Genomic DNA, 17,013 nt, shown 5'->3' with positions numbered 1-17,013 from the left:
CAAGATGGAAAGGAACAAACCATTGGAAGGTCGTAGTGTAATTAGGTATTAGTTTATCTTAACTATATAATTACACTAGTACACTTAAAGTGTATTGAGTAGGACCATTTGAGGTTGTTCCTTTTATACTGACTTAATAAAGGAACAAAGACCTCAGTTATTATGGAAGTGTGTGCTCTTAATCCTAATATAATAACAAGCACATATATTTGATATTTATTTCTTTAATTTATCAATGGGTGAGATTTAGTTCGATAAATCAATAAGCCCGATAAGTTGGGAAATGATATCACTTATAGTGTGTTGTTGATTATAGAAGGAACCGTGTCCTAGTGATCTAGGTTGAGAATGTCCCCAAGAGGAGCTCATAAGGATTGTCATGTTAAACCCTGCAGGTGGACTTAGTCCGACATGACTATGAAGTTGAGTGGTACTACTCTTGGAGCTAGATATTAATTAAGCGAGTTGTCAGTAACTTACTTAATTAGTGGACATTTGTTATCTTAAACACAGGGAGACTAACACACTCATGATAAGAAGGAGCCCAAAATGTAATTTGGGATTGGTGCGGTAGTTCAATAATAGTTCTCTAGTGGAATGAATTATTATTGATAAAATTAAGTTGTGTGTTCGGGGCGAGCACGGGATGCTTAATTTTATCGGGAGACCAAAACCAATTCCTCCTCTCGGTCCCTATCGTAGCCTCTTAATTATAGAGTACTATACCCACCTATACCCACCTTCTTACCCATCCTATAGGGGCCGGCCAAGGTAGCTTGGAGACCAAGCTAGGGCCGGCCATGAGTATGTTCATGGGTGAATTCATGTGGCCGGCCCTATTAAAATAAAAAGGAATTTTAATTTTAAAATTTTTCTTATGTGGATAATATAATTTAAAAGAGAGTTTAAAAATTTAAATCCTTCCTTTTATAAGATTCTACAAAAGATTAAGAGAAGAGTTAAAATCTCTTTCCTTATTTGTAGATTAAAAGGTTGATTTTAATTTTGGTAAAAACTTTCCTTTTAATTATATTCATGATTTAAAAGAAAGTTTAAAAATAAAAAATTCTCTTTTATTAGTTTCTACAAAAGATTAAGAAAAGATTTAATATCTTTCCTTATTTGTAGATTGAAAGGAGATTTTAATTTTTAGAGATAACTTTCCTTTTTGGAAATTATCCACATGTTTAAAAGAAAGATTTTAATTTATAAAATTTCTTTTTATTAACCAATCATAAAGGGATTAAAATTATTAGAGAAATTTTTATAAATTTCTAGAAACAAATTAGGAAGTTTTAATTTTTGTTTTAATTAAAACTCTCCTTGTTTTGGGGAGAAGAGTGGCCGGCCATTATAATTTGAAAAGAGAAAATTATTTTAATTAAATAAATTAAATACTAGTAATTTTTTCTTTCCGCATCATACTAGTTATTTATGGAAATAATACCAAATACAAGAGGCTTACGATTCTAGAATTTCGAATATGTTTTTCGATGTTGTGTTCTTTTATTTTTTCTTTTCTTTGTGATTTGATTGTTCTTTTCGGTTAACCTAAAGTTATTTTAGGAAATTAAATATTAGCTTTCTATAAAAGGTTTTGTCTAATCGGTGGTGGTTGCTCCCATATCCAAGAAGGCCGTGTGCCTCGCCACGTCAGTACTGGGAACCAATTATGGAAATTAATATTTAATGGAATTAATAACTTAAGGTGATTTGGGTCGAACGTGTTAAGTTCCGCAGGAGATCCAAGTCAAAACCTAAAAGAACAAATAGATTAAGTTTTGGATCAAACGTGTTAAGTTCCGCAGGCGATCCAAAATTTAATTTAAAAGAACACATGATAGCTAGGAAAAGGTTCAGACCTTTGTACAAAATTTTTGTACAGTGGAACCTCTAGGTTTTCCGAGTAGCAACCAACACAGAGCTCTCATGGCCTCAGCTAAGGGGTTTTCCTTCTCGTGAAGCAATTGATCTCAGGGGGAAGATCTGAAGCCATAACTTCCAGTAAAATCTGTAGAGAGGAAGTGGAACAAGAAAAAGCATAACATGATGTTGTAGAAGATAGGATCACACCCCTATTTAACTTGCTAGGGGTGTCGCAGGATCATGGTAGTAGGAGTCACGAGATCACCGTAAAGAGTGTCACGAGATCACTGTAGAGAATCACAGAAGGACAAAAATAGGCTTAGATCTAGTTAGTCGGTTATACCTTCTTCGACTAGACTTGAATGGGAGGCTAGTGATACGGGTTATGTTAGATGGACCAAGCAAGTAAAGGAAGAATATAAGTCTAGAAAGATAGGAGGGATATAATCATCGGTCGAGCAAAAGCCGAGCGAGCGCCCTCACACTCGTGTATGTTCGGGCGGACAAAGTCTACCCGAGCATAAAGACATTTAGCCTTATATAATATCCCCACCATCTTATCGACTGACTGCAGGCCGAGCGAGTGCCCTTACACTTGTGTACGTTCGACCAGATAAAGCCCGCCCCGGCATAAAGACATTTCGCCTTACATAATATTTTCATCGTCTTACCGACCGACCACAGGCCGAGTGAACATCCTCGCGCTCGTATATACTCGACTGGATAAAGCCCGCCTGAGTATAAAGACATTTAGCCTTATATAATATTCTCATCATCTTATCGACCGACTGCAGGCCGAGCGAGCGCCCTCGCGCTTGTGTACGCTCGGTAGGGTAAAGCCCGATCGAGCATAAAGACATTTAGCCTTATATAATACTCCCATCATATTATCGGCCGATCGCAAGCTGAGTGAACGCCCTCACTCTCATATAGGCTCGACCGGGCAAAGTCCACCCGAGCATAAAGACATTTTGCCTTATATAATATTCTCATCATTTTATCGATCAACTGTAGGCCGAGCGAGCACCCTTGCGCTCGTGTACGCTCGGTCGGGCAAAGCCCGCCCGGGCATAAAGGCATTTAGCCTTACATAATATTCCCATCGTCTTACCGGTCGATCGCAGGTCGAGCGAACACCCTCGCGCGCGTATATGGTCGATCAGATAAAGCCCGCCCGAGCATAAAAGCATTTAGCCTTATATAATATTCTAATCATCTTATTGACTGACTGTAGACCGAGCGAGCGCTCTCGCGCTTGTGTACGCTCAGCCGGGTAAAGCCCGCCTGAGTATAAAGACATTTAGCCTTACATAATATTCCCATTATCTTACCTACCGACCGCAGGCTGAGCGAATGCCCTCGCGCTCGTATATGCTCAACCGGACAAAACTCGCTCGAGCTTAAAGACATTTAGCCTTATATAATATTCTCATTATCTTACCGACCGACTACAGACCTAGCGAGCGCCCTCGCGCTCATGTATGCTCGGTCGGACAAAGCTCGCCCGTGCATAAAAGCATTTAGCCTTACATAATTTTCCCATCGTCTTACCGGCCGACCGCAGGCCGAGCAAACACCCTCGCGCTCCTATATGCTCGTCCGGATAGAACCCGTCTGAGCATAAAGGTATTTAGCCTTATATAATATTCCCATCACCTTACCGGCCAATGGCAGGTTGAGTGAATGCTCCTGCGCTCATATAGGCTCGACCGGGTAAAGTCTGCCTGAGCATAAAGAAAAGGATCTACAAAAGATATTTTTAACAGCATGTACAACCGGCTTAAACGATCAATCGAGATATATTCAGCAGGAAGTATTCTTAACAACATATACAACCGGCTTAAACGACCAACTGAGATATATTCAATAGGAAGTATTCTTAGTAGCATATACGGTCAGCTTGAACAAACAGCCGAGATCTACTTAACAGGAAGCATTCTTAACAACATATATGACCACCTTGAACGACCAGCCGAGATATATTCAGCAGGAAGTAATCTTAGCAGTACATATGACCAATTTAAACAGCCGGTCTAGACATACTCGGTAGAATATTTGGCGAAAAATATCTTCTAGAAGCTTCTTCAAATATGATGACGTGTCTCCATTATTAATACAAGTCATAAACGACAAAATGAGTACATCTGGGGTATAGAAAAGATTCCTTAAAGGATTATTGCACGAAGCATCGAACATGATGTCATCTCCTAACAAACTCTAATGAACCAGGGATCACCTCACGACTACGGAGGTCACGTGGGGTGGTATAGAAAGAGGGATCTTCTCCGTGAGGTACGCAAGTTCTAGTATCAAAACTCTGTTTTCACTTTAGTTATTGTGCTTCTTCTTCTTCTTCCATCTGTGAGAGGGACTGACTTGAACGTCGGAGGGTCTAGCCAAGGATCCCCACCCCGATCTTAGGTCGCTAACGCTTTGTTGGCTCGTCTCACTGTGCGTGGGAGTGGGGAGAAGTTTCTTCGGATCATCGGAGTTTATCTTCATCAGAAGTCATCGTCACCCATTAGAACCAACGCTCATATCCGTAGATCTCAGACAGGATCAGTGAGCTTATGTTTTTTTTTTTTTTGACTCGAGAGAATAGTACTTTCTGATATTATTAATTTATGTCTTGATAATCTGACATCGTCTACATTAATGTCCATAATTGGTCTATGATTGTATGGGAAAGAGGAATCATTAGAGGAAATAAAGGGTTATTCTTCCTATTTAATGTTGTTTGATTGATTATGCTATTATTATAGCCTCATCAAGTGGAAGACAAAATGAAACACTCATTAATGTTATTAAAGAAAAGTAAGGGAAAGATCCACCAGATATAAAAGGCTTGTGAAGGGAAAAAAATAAGGGCATCTCAAATTCACGACTATTCTCTGATGGAGATGAGTTTTCTTGTTAATACACCAATGAGTCAATCTTAAATATCTCGATGTAAATCATATATAAAGTTTTTTTATTTTATATTTTTCTAGATGATCCTTATAGGTCCGGATATCCAGACTTTCAAGAGTGAATTATGGTATCTGAATTAGCATCCGGGTGTACGGAACTTGAGGGTAAAGTATATGTATATACATAATTTAACAGTTGCCTTCATAATTAATTTTAGCTCTATTAACGTGCACCAGTGTGGGCCCTCTATTTGTTCCATCTTGCGGCCAATCACGAGTTGGGTGAGCGGTTCGAAGACATTGGCGCTTAATTCATGTAATAACATCATAAAGGTCGGGCACGCAGACACGTGATAGTTGGTGGTGGGCCTCACCATTCCCCACTGACATCGATGACTTATTAAATATGAAAGATAAGATAAGGTGAGTAATTATAGTGCGGATGATAAGTAGTTGTTCTTATGGAAATAAGTAACTCTACTTATTATGATATTCTCACTCTTTTTTCCGACACTGACGGCCTTTGTCCGGCTGACGAGGCGTGCGTGTTGCAGATGAGCGAGCGTGGTTTATCAGCTTCCGCAAATTGAGAGCAGGTTTTTTGAATAAACGGAGTACCAGGATGGAAGACGTGGCGGGATCTGGAAGCGTGTGTGCGAAATGACGAATTTAGGCCCGGAAGTCGACCTGGAATGGAGAGATCTGGAGGTACCGCTGCCCTCGTGTCGAATGACGATTTCATCCTTTTCTCGCGCCTCAAAACCGACGCCAATCCGCTTTCCCAGAAAGCCCCCTGCCAACGTGACGAGCGGTTCCCTTTTTTTCCCGAAAAATGCCCCTCGAGCCCGATCGAGGAGTGGTCGTTACGGGCAGGGGAGGGCTAATTTGGGAAAGCGTGGGGCACTTTACTTCCAGGGTTTTGCAGGTATAAAAGGGAGGAAGGAGAGGGAGAGGAGTCGGAGTCAGTCGCGGATGTTAAAAAGGCAGAAAGGGAACGGGTAAGAAAGAGAAGTAGAACTCGGCGGCTAGAGTGGTGGAGAAGGAACCAAAACGAGAGAGGGGGGAGGCGCACGAGCGCCGCTGGAACCCTAGAAATTTCAGGGGACGCGTGGATCTCCTGGGCTCGAATCTGCTGCGCTTCCGGTAAATTTCGAACGCGTTGGTTTCTGCCCAGGATCGGTCGGCGGATCGAGTGGCTGCGGTAGCTTCTTCGCGGTCAGGGTCGGACGGAGTCGCTGACGCGATAGCTTTCGTCTTTCTGGTGGCGGTCGGTAGGGTTTTCTCTCCTCGTGCTGCTTTTGGGAGGTGGATTTCGGGTTAGGTAGTGCGGAACAAGGGGGATTATTGGGGCTTTTTTGAGGGACCCGGTGGTTTATGCTTGTGATTTTGCAACTGGATGTAGAGGATTCGTTGTGAGATTTTGTTTCCTATTTTGTGAACTCAGCGACTTTTTTTTGGTTGTTAGTTGTGGAGGAATTTTGTTTTTTTTTTAGTTCATCTTGTTTGTGTTTGATTCAAATGTCGGGTGTTGGATATTGAGATAGTTTTTGTGTATGTGTTTTTGTGTGTGTGTGTGTGTGTGTGTGTGTGTGTCTGTGTGTCTGTGTGTGCCTTGTCTTTTTGCTATTGGTGCTCGATCTTTATCCTGGAGCATTTGTGATTTAGGAGCTCGGAGAGGGAACAATGTCATATTTGAGCAGAGAACTTGTTTTCCTGATACTGCAATTCCTGGACGAGGAAAAGTTCAAGGACGCGGTTCATAAGTATGCTAATGTTTTCTTTTAAGTCTAAAACTCTCTGTTTTTACTGAGTTGTTTTTTTAAAGAAATTGCTAAATCATAGGTTGGAACAAGAGTCCGGTTATTACTTTAATATGAAACACTTCGAGGATCTAATTCAGGAAGGGGAATGGGATGAGGTTGAGAAGTACCTTAGTGGCTTCACTAAGGTTGAAGACAATCGTTACTCTATGAAAATATTCTTTGAGATTAGGAAACAAAAATATCTGGAAGCACTCGACAGGTCAGTCTTTTTCTTTTCGGTTTATTTTTTCTTTGCTAAAAATATTTTTGAGGGTTTATATCAATTTTAGCATGTCTTGCTTATGGTAAATACATTAACTGATTTCAATCTCCTCTCCCAGCCAAGACAGAGCTAGGGCTGTGGAGCTACTTGTGAAGGATCTTAAGGTGTTTGCTTCTTTCAATGAGGATCTGTACAAGGAGATCACTCAACTTCTTACCTTGGAGAATTTCAGGTCTTTGTTTGAATTTGTAGAATTTTGAATTATGGAGGTGCTGCTGTCATCATAAATTCGATAAATCAGTATCACAATATTTCATCCTTATTTCCAATAATGCAGGCAAAACGAGCAACTTTCCAAGTATGGGGACACAAAATCAGCACGAAATATAATGCTTATGGAACTTAAGAAGCTTATTGAAGCTAATCCTATTTTTCATGATAAGCTAGCATTTCCTCCTTTTAAAACTTCACGGTTGCGAACTTTAATAAACCAAAGGTATTTTACTTTCTTCGGATTTTTTGTTGTAATAAATTTTGTGTGTTGTACATTACTATTCTTGAAGTTTCATAAACTCATTTTTTGTTAAATCTTTCTTCTAGCTTAAATTGGCAACATCAACTTTGCAAGAATCCACGCCCTAACCCTGATATCAAAACACTTTTTACTGATCACTCTTGTTCTATTCCTGCTAATGGAGCACGTGGACCACCAGCAAATGGCCCACTTGTGGGGTCTATTGCTAAATCTGGAGCATTTCCTCAACTTTCTGCTCATAGTGTAAGTGGAGTTAGATTTTTGGACTAGTAACTTGTTTTGACTTTTTAACTAATATAGACTCGTCTTCTGAATCAGCCGTTCCAGCCAGTTATTTCTCCACCTGCAAGTGCCATTGCAGGATGGATGACAAATCCTAACCCGTCATTATCACATGCTGCCGTGGCACAAGGCCCTCCGGGTCTGATTCAGCCTCTAAGCACAGGTGCTTCTTAGATACCAATACTGACTATTTATTAAAAGATATTACTTGTCTTATATTTGAACTATGAGTTTTACCTCCAGCTGCATTCTTGAAGCACCCAAGGATGCCAGGCAGTGCTCCAGCTGTGGATTACCAAACTGCTGATTCTGAACATTTGGCAAAGAGACTACGAACTGGCCAATCAGATGAGGTATCAAAAGTATGCAGTAAAGATTTGTAACAGTTATCTTATTCCAACTTGTTTCAATTATGAAGATAACACATAATTTGCCATACATGACAATCAATGTTTTCCATTTTAGATGCAATTTCCTAGTGCAAGTCATCCACCCAACATTTACTCTCAAGATGATATTCCAAAGACTTTGGTACGGTCTATTAATCAGGGTACCAATGTCCAAAGCCTGGATTTCCATCCAATCCAACATACAATTCTTCTAGGTGGGTAGCTTGCACCCTTGCTTAATGGTGCACGTACAAGTTGTTTGTAACACTTTTTTTGATATGCAACATGATTATGTTATGTCTCATTTATTTTTGCTGTGTAGTTGGAACAAATGTTGGTGATATTGCTATATGGGAAGTTGGATCCAAAGAACGGTTGGCACACAAGACCTTCAAGGTTTGGGATATCAGCTCTTGTTCTTTGCCATTGCAGGTGGTCCGATCATACTTCAGCTCTCTCTGTCATCTCTATTTGCAACAAACTCAATACAGTGCAATTTCTAAGTATACTTTGTTTGATCTACCTATAGGCAGCTTTCATGAAAGATGTTACTGTATCGGTTAATCGATGCTTATGGAGCCCAGACGGTTCTATTCTCGGTATAGATATTATGTTTAATTTCTTTTTAGTCAAATTTCTCTTCCATGTTTCCTGATATGTATGTTGTAACATTTTTCTCAATATATTTATTTTGTAATTTATGATTCCTGCAGGTGTTGCATTCTCAAAACATATTGTTCAGACTTACGTTTTTAGTTTAAACGGAGAGTTTAGGCAGCAATTAGAGGTAAATTAACTAAAAATTTCCTTTATCATATGATGGTACTAGCACCTGACTCTTTGCCTGTCTCTAGATTGATGCCCATGTAGGTGGAGTTAATGACATCGCCTTCTCCCATCCAAATAAGAGTCTATCTATAATCACTTGTGGTGATGACAAGATTATTAAAGTGAGTCTTAGAGGATGTTCTTTTGACTTATTTAAATACATTATAAAAAAAACCCCTATTTTGCTTTTATTCTTTCATGGTATAATGACAGGTGTGGGATGCTGCAAATGGGCACAAGCAGCACACTTTCGAGGGTCATGAAGCTCCTGTGTACTCTGTATGCCCTCACCATAAGGAGTCTATTCAGGTTTATTTCTTCTGGACACTTCATTTTATTTTCTCAATTTATAACCTTCTTAATTAGAAAAAATTGACTTTAACTGTCAATTCATGTTTCCTTAGCTGACCCACCTAGTGGGATAAGACTTGATTGTTATTGTACTGATCCATGTTTCCTGTTAATTCAGTTTATCTTCTCAACCGCTATTGATGGGAAAATAAAAGCATGGTTGTATGATTGTTTGGGATCAAGAGTGGACTATGATGCTCCAGGAAAATGGTGCACGGCAATGTCTTACAGTTCAGATGGGACTAGGTGAATTCCATTTACTCAATGTATCATTGTCACTAGCTAATTGCTAGCCTGAACCATACACTTCAAAAACAGTTGGTACATCATGCCATTCATCTACATGTTACATTTTGAATATTCTAGTACCTTTTGCGGGAATATTATCAAACTCAATTCACTTCTAATTCTTTTTAAGTTAAATCTTTCAACATGCTGCAGGCTTTTCTCTTGTGGAACTAGTAAAGATGGTGATTCTCATCTTGTAGAGTGGAATGAAACTGAGGGAACTATTAAAAGGACATACTCTGGCTTTAGAAAACACTCATCAGGAGTTGTTCAGTTTGACACAACTAGGAACCGTTTCTTGGCAGCTGGAGATGAATTCATGATAAAGTTTTGGGATATGGATAACAGTACCATACTAACTACCACGGACGCAGATGGTGGATTGCCTGTTAGTAGTTTTTTTCTTGGCTTGGCTACTACTAATCTGTCATTTCCAAAACTCTCAGTTTAAAATAACTTTTCTTTCCCTTGCGCCACAGGCAAGTCCACGCCTAAGATTCAACCGTGATGGCTCATTGCTTGCCGTGACAACAACTGATAATGGAATCAAGATCTTAGCAAATGCTGATGGCCAAAGGTTGGTAAGGATGCTCGAGAGTAGGGGATTTGAAGGGTCTCGAGGTTCTCAACAGATAAGCACTAATGTGAAGGTAACTTTTCACACATTCACTCTAAAATTCAAATAATATGGAGTGAAGGCCAGAACAATTTTTTTGTTTCAAATATAAAGAGTAATAATAATTCTATGGGAACTTGTATTCCATTTGGTTTATTTGGAACTGTAATTTTATATTCTTTAATGTTCATTTGCTGCCTGATGCAGTAATAGTAGGCCTAATTGCCAATTATATTCTTTGTTGCTAACAGAGTCTGTATAAAATTTAACATAATTTAAATTATCTGAATTATTATGACAATTTGGTCATCTAGCTTTAGTAAGCATAAGCATATAGCTATTTTGAATCTTAAAATGGTTCACTTTGGTCTTCGAGTTTTCACTATTTCATAGATGCTACATGATAATCTAAACTCTGATTGGAGTTAATTTACGGTTTATTTTGTTTGTTATATTTTTGGCATTTATGTTGGTATTTTTAATGGATCTCAACATTATGCAGCCACCGCTTATGAATGCATTAGGGGTTGTCTCAAACATTTCTAGTGCCATCATACCTGCAGCTGAGCGACCTGATCGACTCTTACCTGCTGTATCAATGGGTAGTTTGGTAAGCCAATATTGACTTTAGCATAAATGGGTAGTTTAGGAAATATGATGTTAAATGAGTTGTGCAGGCGGTTGTGGATAGCAACAGAAATGTTGATGTTAAGCCAAGAATTCTGGAGGATACTGAAAAGAGCAAAGGCTGGAAGTTGGTTGACATTGTTGACTCTGCACACCTTAAAGCTTTGCGATTGCCAGATACATTGACAGCAAGCAAGGTTTGTTGATCTTTCTGCCTGAGAACTTTATTTCAACCAATTTGTAGGGTGGTGCTCTAATGATCATTGTTGTGTTTTGGTTCACAAGAATAACTATTATATTCTATATAAATTCCTATTTTTTCTTATAAAAATAAATTCTGAATACTAATTCCTTTGGAATTGTGATCTCCCTAATCATAAGGAATAGTTATTCTTACTCATTTTGAAAAATAACTATTCATCTATTTCGTTCTTCATTTTTTTTACAACCCTCCTTGGTATATACAACTGGTATGGATTTGTCAGACCAAGTAGGTCAACTGACAGCACTCTGATTGGTAATTTCTCATGTGTAAGAGATTGCGTATATTCTCATGTTGGGCATGCAAATCCTAAATTAGATATAGTCACAAAGGGTTAACATTTTCTTGCAATTGCAACTTGTAGGCGTTTTGCTTGCATAAACATTTTGGGGTATGGAATCATAAAACATTTATTGCAGCATATTCTTTCTGTCTTTTAATAATATCTATAGCACACATTTACAAAAAGAGATCAAGTTGGATTTCTATTTCTGAACTGTACCAAGGGTTATAATCCACAAGCAATAAGATAATGTAGACATGATACTTGAAGACAACTATATGCAATCAATGGAAACTTGAAAGCTTGTTCAGTTAAGAAATTTATTTCATTATGGTGATTCCGTTGATACTTTTACTGGGGTAACTTGGAACCTATCTATGCTGCAACAAGCATAGATCTTTTCCTCAAGATTTTGACCATTGGCTCCTTGACTATAGTTTATCATGATAGCCTAACTAACGCGCCAATTTTGATGGAGCACACATGGCTCTGAACCTACACAAAGGAAGCATTCCTTGACCACAATTTTTTTTAAATAAAATGATAAGAGTAACAGAAATAGATAATTTTTACATGCCAACCAACATTCACACTATTGGGAAGAAATCAATGTACATATATCTAGGTCATAGATGTGTTAAAACACTAAAACAAAGGTAGTCAGCTACAGTTAATGCTAATTATTTGCTTACTGTTACAATGATGGTTGTGCTTGTGAATTCATTGTACATTTCTTTTATTTTCATTCTTTCATAATCTCAAATAGGAGGCCTTTGCCTTTTCTCCTATAACTATTTGGTTGATTGAGGGAACATAATATTCTTTTTTTACTGGTGTTGCGCCTGTTGTATACAAACTATAAGTATTTGGTTGATTCAGGGAACATAATTTTCTTTTCTACAGGTGGTGCGTCTGTTGTATACAAACTCTGGGCTATCTATACTAGCTCTTGGCTCCAATGCTATTCATAAGTTATGGAAATGGCCACGTAATGAGCGGAATCCATCTGTTAAGGTAACAGAAGTTTTATTTGTAGTTTCTTACTGGATGCAAACATTTTCTGATGTATTCCTTTGTTGTTTCTTCAGTCAAATGCATCTACTACCCCTCAGTTGTGGCAACCAACAAATGGTGCTCTTATGACTAATGAAACAACCGATGCCAATCCTGAAGAAGTGACTGCATGTATTGCTTTGTCAAAGAATGATTCTTATGTAATGTCTGCATCTGGTGGCAAAGTTTCCTTGTTTAACATGATGACTTTCAAGGTTCACAATCTTCCATTCTCATGATAAATAGATTTTGGCTTGTTTGAGTTGAAAACCATATTGTTTTTATATGTTGTATGAAATTTCACAGGTAATGACAACTTTTATGCCTCCTCCGCCTGCTGCTACCTTTCTGGCATTCCATCCTCAAGACAACAATTTTATTGCTATTGGAATGGATGATTCCAGTATTTTAATATACAATGTTCGAGTTGACGAGGTTAGAAGTCATACTTGCTATTCTCCATGAGAAGACAAATGATCTTGTTTCTTTCTTTTGAAAGCTAAAGCAAAACCTCTTCTCTTCTTCAAAAAGTTAAAAATGAAAAATTCTTTATTATGCTTATGTCTAATGAAATTGTCATTGACCATGGCATTTTCAGGTGAAAACCAAGCTCAAGGGTCACCAGAAACGGATTACAGGCCTTGCATTTTCACAGTCATTGAATGTCCTTGTATCTTCTGGTGCTGATGCCCAGGTATGTAGGTCTAGTTATACTATTTTGATATCATTATCAGATTATTGCATGGAGCTGATACAATTTTGACTTCCAATTGTTTACAACATGAGATTCTTGCTTTTAAGCCCTGTACTTGAGTGCTAATGTATCATAAGTATTTATTTTTAACTCCTCTGAAGGGTCAGTTTTGGTGAATCAAATTGCAGCTATGCATGTGGAGTATTGATGTGTGGGAGAAGAAAAAATCCAGATCTATCCAGGTGTCAGCTTCCCGTGCAACCCCTTTAGTCGGGGACACCAAAGTTCAGTTCCATAATGATCAGGCACATCTCTTGGTTGTCCATGAAAGTCAACTAGCAATCTACGACAGCAAGCTTGAGTGTTCGCGCTCAGTAAGTTCTGATCTTAACATGCTCTTCTGCTCTTCTTTGTTTATGTTGGAAGATTTCTTAATAAGGGTTTTTCTTCACTATGATTGGGTTCTTGGATTTCCCCCAATTCGATAATTGATGCTTGATACACAAAGGGGAACAATAATCTCACATAAAAGATAAACATGGAAAATTGATCCCTTTTAAATACACTGACCCAAATAAAATTTAAAATAAATCAAAATATTATTTGAAAGAAATTCTTCTGTAGCTAAAAGGACATAGATGAAATTTGAAACAATTTTCCTACTCGCCAAAACAAAAATTGCCTTAATAATATTCTCCTAAATAAAAGATCTATCAAAATATGTTTTTATGAAGTATAAAAGTTTAAAAAATCAAAATTCTGATTTGCATTATTCTGCTTCACCAAAGAAAATTCAACTCTTGACAAGTTGTAACTTTTTAAAGTCGTAAGTATCAATTGTCATCAAATTTGTTTATCATGATTTTCATGTCTTTCTTTTGTTTCCCTTTCTAATGAGTGGGGAATTGTGTTTTTTTCTGAGCAATGATACACACAAGGAAAAATCTCAAGGAAATTCTCAAGGATAGACATATGAATTCCCACCATTTCACTTTTTGTGTGCCCCATTATTTTATGTGTCCATCCTTGAGTATTTCCTTGAGATTCTTTCCTTAAGCATATCATTTTTCTTTTTTTCCCTTGTGGAATTGAGCTTTGACTTTATCTCTTGTTTTTTGGCCACCCTTGTCTTTATGGCCTCTTTGTAGGGACGATAATGGAGCGGATTAGCGTAGGGTAGATTTTTAACTACCCCATTCCCACCCCATATAGGAAAATGAGACAAGATGAGATGTGTTATGGGATGCACTTTTTTTTTGCACACAAATTTTGACGCGTCTTATATTCTGTACTTCCAAATTAGTGGAGAGGCTTTAGAAGTTCAACAAAAGCCAGGTAGAGCACATGTTTTTTGTTTGTGTGATAGGGCATGCCTTGTGAACAAGTGGGGCTTGGTCTTTTGTCGACAAATATGGACACTAGGCAAGGAGATGGGTTATGATCAAAGGGAGGAAGAGGCCTTCCTTTTTTCCAGAGAAGTCAGAATCAGGGAAGTTGATGGATAGAGAATGACTGATGCGCAAGGAGCTCTAGAGTCAAACAATCCATTGAATTTGGGTATTCCAAGCAACAACACTGGTGTAGGAGATGAGGCAAACGGTTGGCCTTCTCGGAGGATTGATATGATGTCAAGCATCAATTTTTAGGTAGCATGGCGATCTCTAGCACTTGTAGGTGCAGCTTTGTATGAGTATAATAGCAGTGTGAGTTGGCAGCTGTGGTTGATGCAAATGAACATGAAACAACAGGAAGTCTTGAGGCATGGGGTTGAACAAGAACAATTGAGAGATCATAAGAAAGAGTGCTAGGAGGGTTCCATAAAGAGAGCAATAGAGTGAATCATGAAGTTAGATCTAGCTGCTTGATGAAGAAAACAAACTAAAGGAATTTAACTCTCATACCACTTGTAGAAAATAAGGCCTGAATGCCCCTTCCGTATAGAACTAGGTCCTCTATATAAGGTTGGCAAATATTCAATTCAACTGACAAGGCAATAATATAAGCATGAATATCAACTCTTTTTTTTCACAATTAAAGAGAACATTAAGGTTTTTAAAGGAGTGTTAGGAAAGTTGCTTAGGACAAATAGGGAGGAGGGCTAATCTTTTGTATTCCTTATGTTGATATGCATAAGTATAGTACTTGATGAAAATTTCTTTCTAACATTGGCATAAAATCTCTCAAATGCCCTCAGTAAAAATTCTCAGCATATTTAGTTTGTGTAAGTGACATTAGAGGAATCAAATTAATAGGTTGAACTCTTATGGTTTAGAAGTGTAAATGGAGACATAAAATTATTGTCACGATTTTATCAATTGGTAAATGTGAATTTCCAATTCCTAATTTCTTTTATCAAATCAACATAAAGGCAAATAATTTCCCTTTTACCCATTAATAAAATTGTTTTAACAAATCTATTAATATATCTGTGAGTCTCTGTTCATTACTTTGAAGTTAAAGTTTAATATTTACTCTGCAATCTATCAAGGTGAGTACTCTACTATGTGAATAAGAGACACGTATGGCTATTAGAAGAATTGCATTAATTATTTTTATAAAAATATATACCCTTTAGGTTAAAAGAGCACACCATACAGATTATGATTAGCCCAAGTCATCCCGGTGACTCATAAATTACACCTTTCTTGGTTGTGAGAAAATTGGTTCTGAATCTTATTTAGATATTGATTAAATGTTCCAATTAGAGGATGTGCTAGCCTAGGTTGATATTCGAGCTTTCTTGTCATAGGTCATACATTGGAAATCTTAATACTAGTATTTTTATCCTTTGCAGTATCTTTTTCATTATATTTTACAAAGTGGAAGATTAACTATGTTCAGTTATTTGTTGAATATGGTAAAACCAATCTTGCAGAAGAATAAAACTTTTCCTGTGCCCTTGTTTTTAAATGTTGATTTAATTGCCCTTTTTAGTTCTCTCTTTCATGCTTTGCATTCTTCCTAGCGTGAGCATACTTTTCTATATTACCACTTATCAAAATGTGCTGGTTTAAAGTAAGGATCTCTGTTTTGATACAGTGGTGTCCTAGAGACATGCTCTCAGCGCCAATTTCACATGCAATCTACTCTTGTGACGGTTTGTCAGTATACGCTGGGTTCTCAGATGGTGCCATTGGAGTCTTTGAAGCAGACAGCTTGAGGCTTCGATGCCGGATTGCATCATCTGCTTATTTACCAGCGTCTATTCAGAGGTACACCTCAGAGTTTTACATGATGACACATAATAATACTATCTCCTTTCTGGAATCATTAACAAACTGAAATACTTTTTTTTGTTCTTTCAACTTCTGGTTTCCAGTGCCGGCTCTTCACATCCTGTGGTGATTGCTGCTCACCCGACCGAATCCAACCAGATTGCACTAGGCATGAGTGACGGTGCAATTTACGTTCTGGAACCATCCAACGATGCAGATCCAAAGTGGGGATCGGCACCTCCCCAGGAAAATGGTTCTCTTCCTTCGTCCTCGAATCTAGTCTCCAGCAATAACCAGACATCAGAGCAACCCCCTCAGAGGTGACTTGGTTTCCTATAAACAGAGTGTAGATGTTTTGGTGCAAATGGTCTGGAAGTAGAACAGTTACTGTTGAATACAACCCTGGAGCTACACATTCTTTTTTTTTATTCAATGACAACATGCTCTCCCATTGTAAATCTGCTAGTCTTTGTGTGGCATAGATGTTTGGTAAATGTTGTAAATTATGCTGATACAATTAATTGACCTAGAATTGCTGTCCTTCATCATCCATTATTATTATTATTATTAAATAAAAAAATAAAGCCAGCGATTGATAAAAAAATATAAGATTCGTTTTAATTGATATATGCGGAATTAGATTGAGAATAGAGAACGGAATGAATTTTGAAAGATTTTTTTTAAGTTTAAGTGAAAATTAAATTTCCACACGTGATAAATTTAAAAAATGATAAAATAAAATAAAATAATCAATTCCAATTAAGAAAGACAGTTGTGATAAATTCAAAAA

The 17,013-nt window shown here is 37.7% G+C and overlaps 1 protein-coding gene across 2 annotated transcripts; it reads left to right on the top strand.

The window, feature by feature from the left end:
- The first annotated feature begins 5,708 nt into the window (after positions 1-5,708).
- Positions 5,709-16,771, top strand: LOC122008940 (protein TOPLESS-RELATED PROTEIN 2-like). Of its 2 annotated transcripts, none has more exons than XM_042564869.1 (26): positions 5,709-6,046; positions 6,441-6,538; positions 6,618-6,797; positions 6,919-7,032; positions 7,138-7,296; positions 7,401-7,578; positions 7,654-7,780; positions 7,861-7,970; positions 8,083-8,221; positions 8,329-8,438; positions 8,536-8,605; positions 8,720-8,793; positions 8,861-8,956; positions 9,048-9,143; positions 9,304-9,431; positions 9,627-9,861; positions 9,953-10,123; positions 10,592-10,699; positions 10,767-10,913; positions 12,165-12,275; positions 12,350-12,529; positions 12,621-12,749; positions 12,913-13,008; positions 13,197-13,382; positions 16,048-16,220; positions 16,328-16,771. In XM_042564869.1, exons 2-26 carry the CDS (start codon positions 6,459-6,461, stop codon positions 16,545-16,547), a joined length of 3,417 nt encoding a protein of 1,138 aa, XP_042420803.1. In that variant the 5' UTR covers positions 5,709-6,046; positions 6,441-6,458; the 3' UTR covers positions 16,548-16,771. The 2 variants fall into 2 exon arrangements, with proteins under 2 accessions (XP_042420803.1, XP_042420802.1); XM_042564868.1 differs by having other exon boundaries at positions 7,861-7,979.
- The last annotated feature ends 242 nt before the right edge of the window (positions 16,772-17,013 follow it).

Source organism: Zingiber officinale, chromosome 8A, assembly GCF_018446385.1.
Source record: "Zingiber officinale cultivar Zhangliang chromosome 8A, Zo_v1.1, whole genome shotgun sequence".
Lineage (NCBI taxonomy): Eukaryota > Viridiplantae > Streptophyta > Magnoliopsida > Zingiberales > Zingiberaceae > Zingiber > Zingiber officinale.
This window is presented reverse-complemented; position numbering and strand designations above follow the sequence as displayed.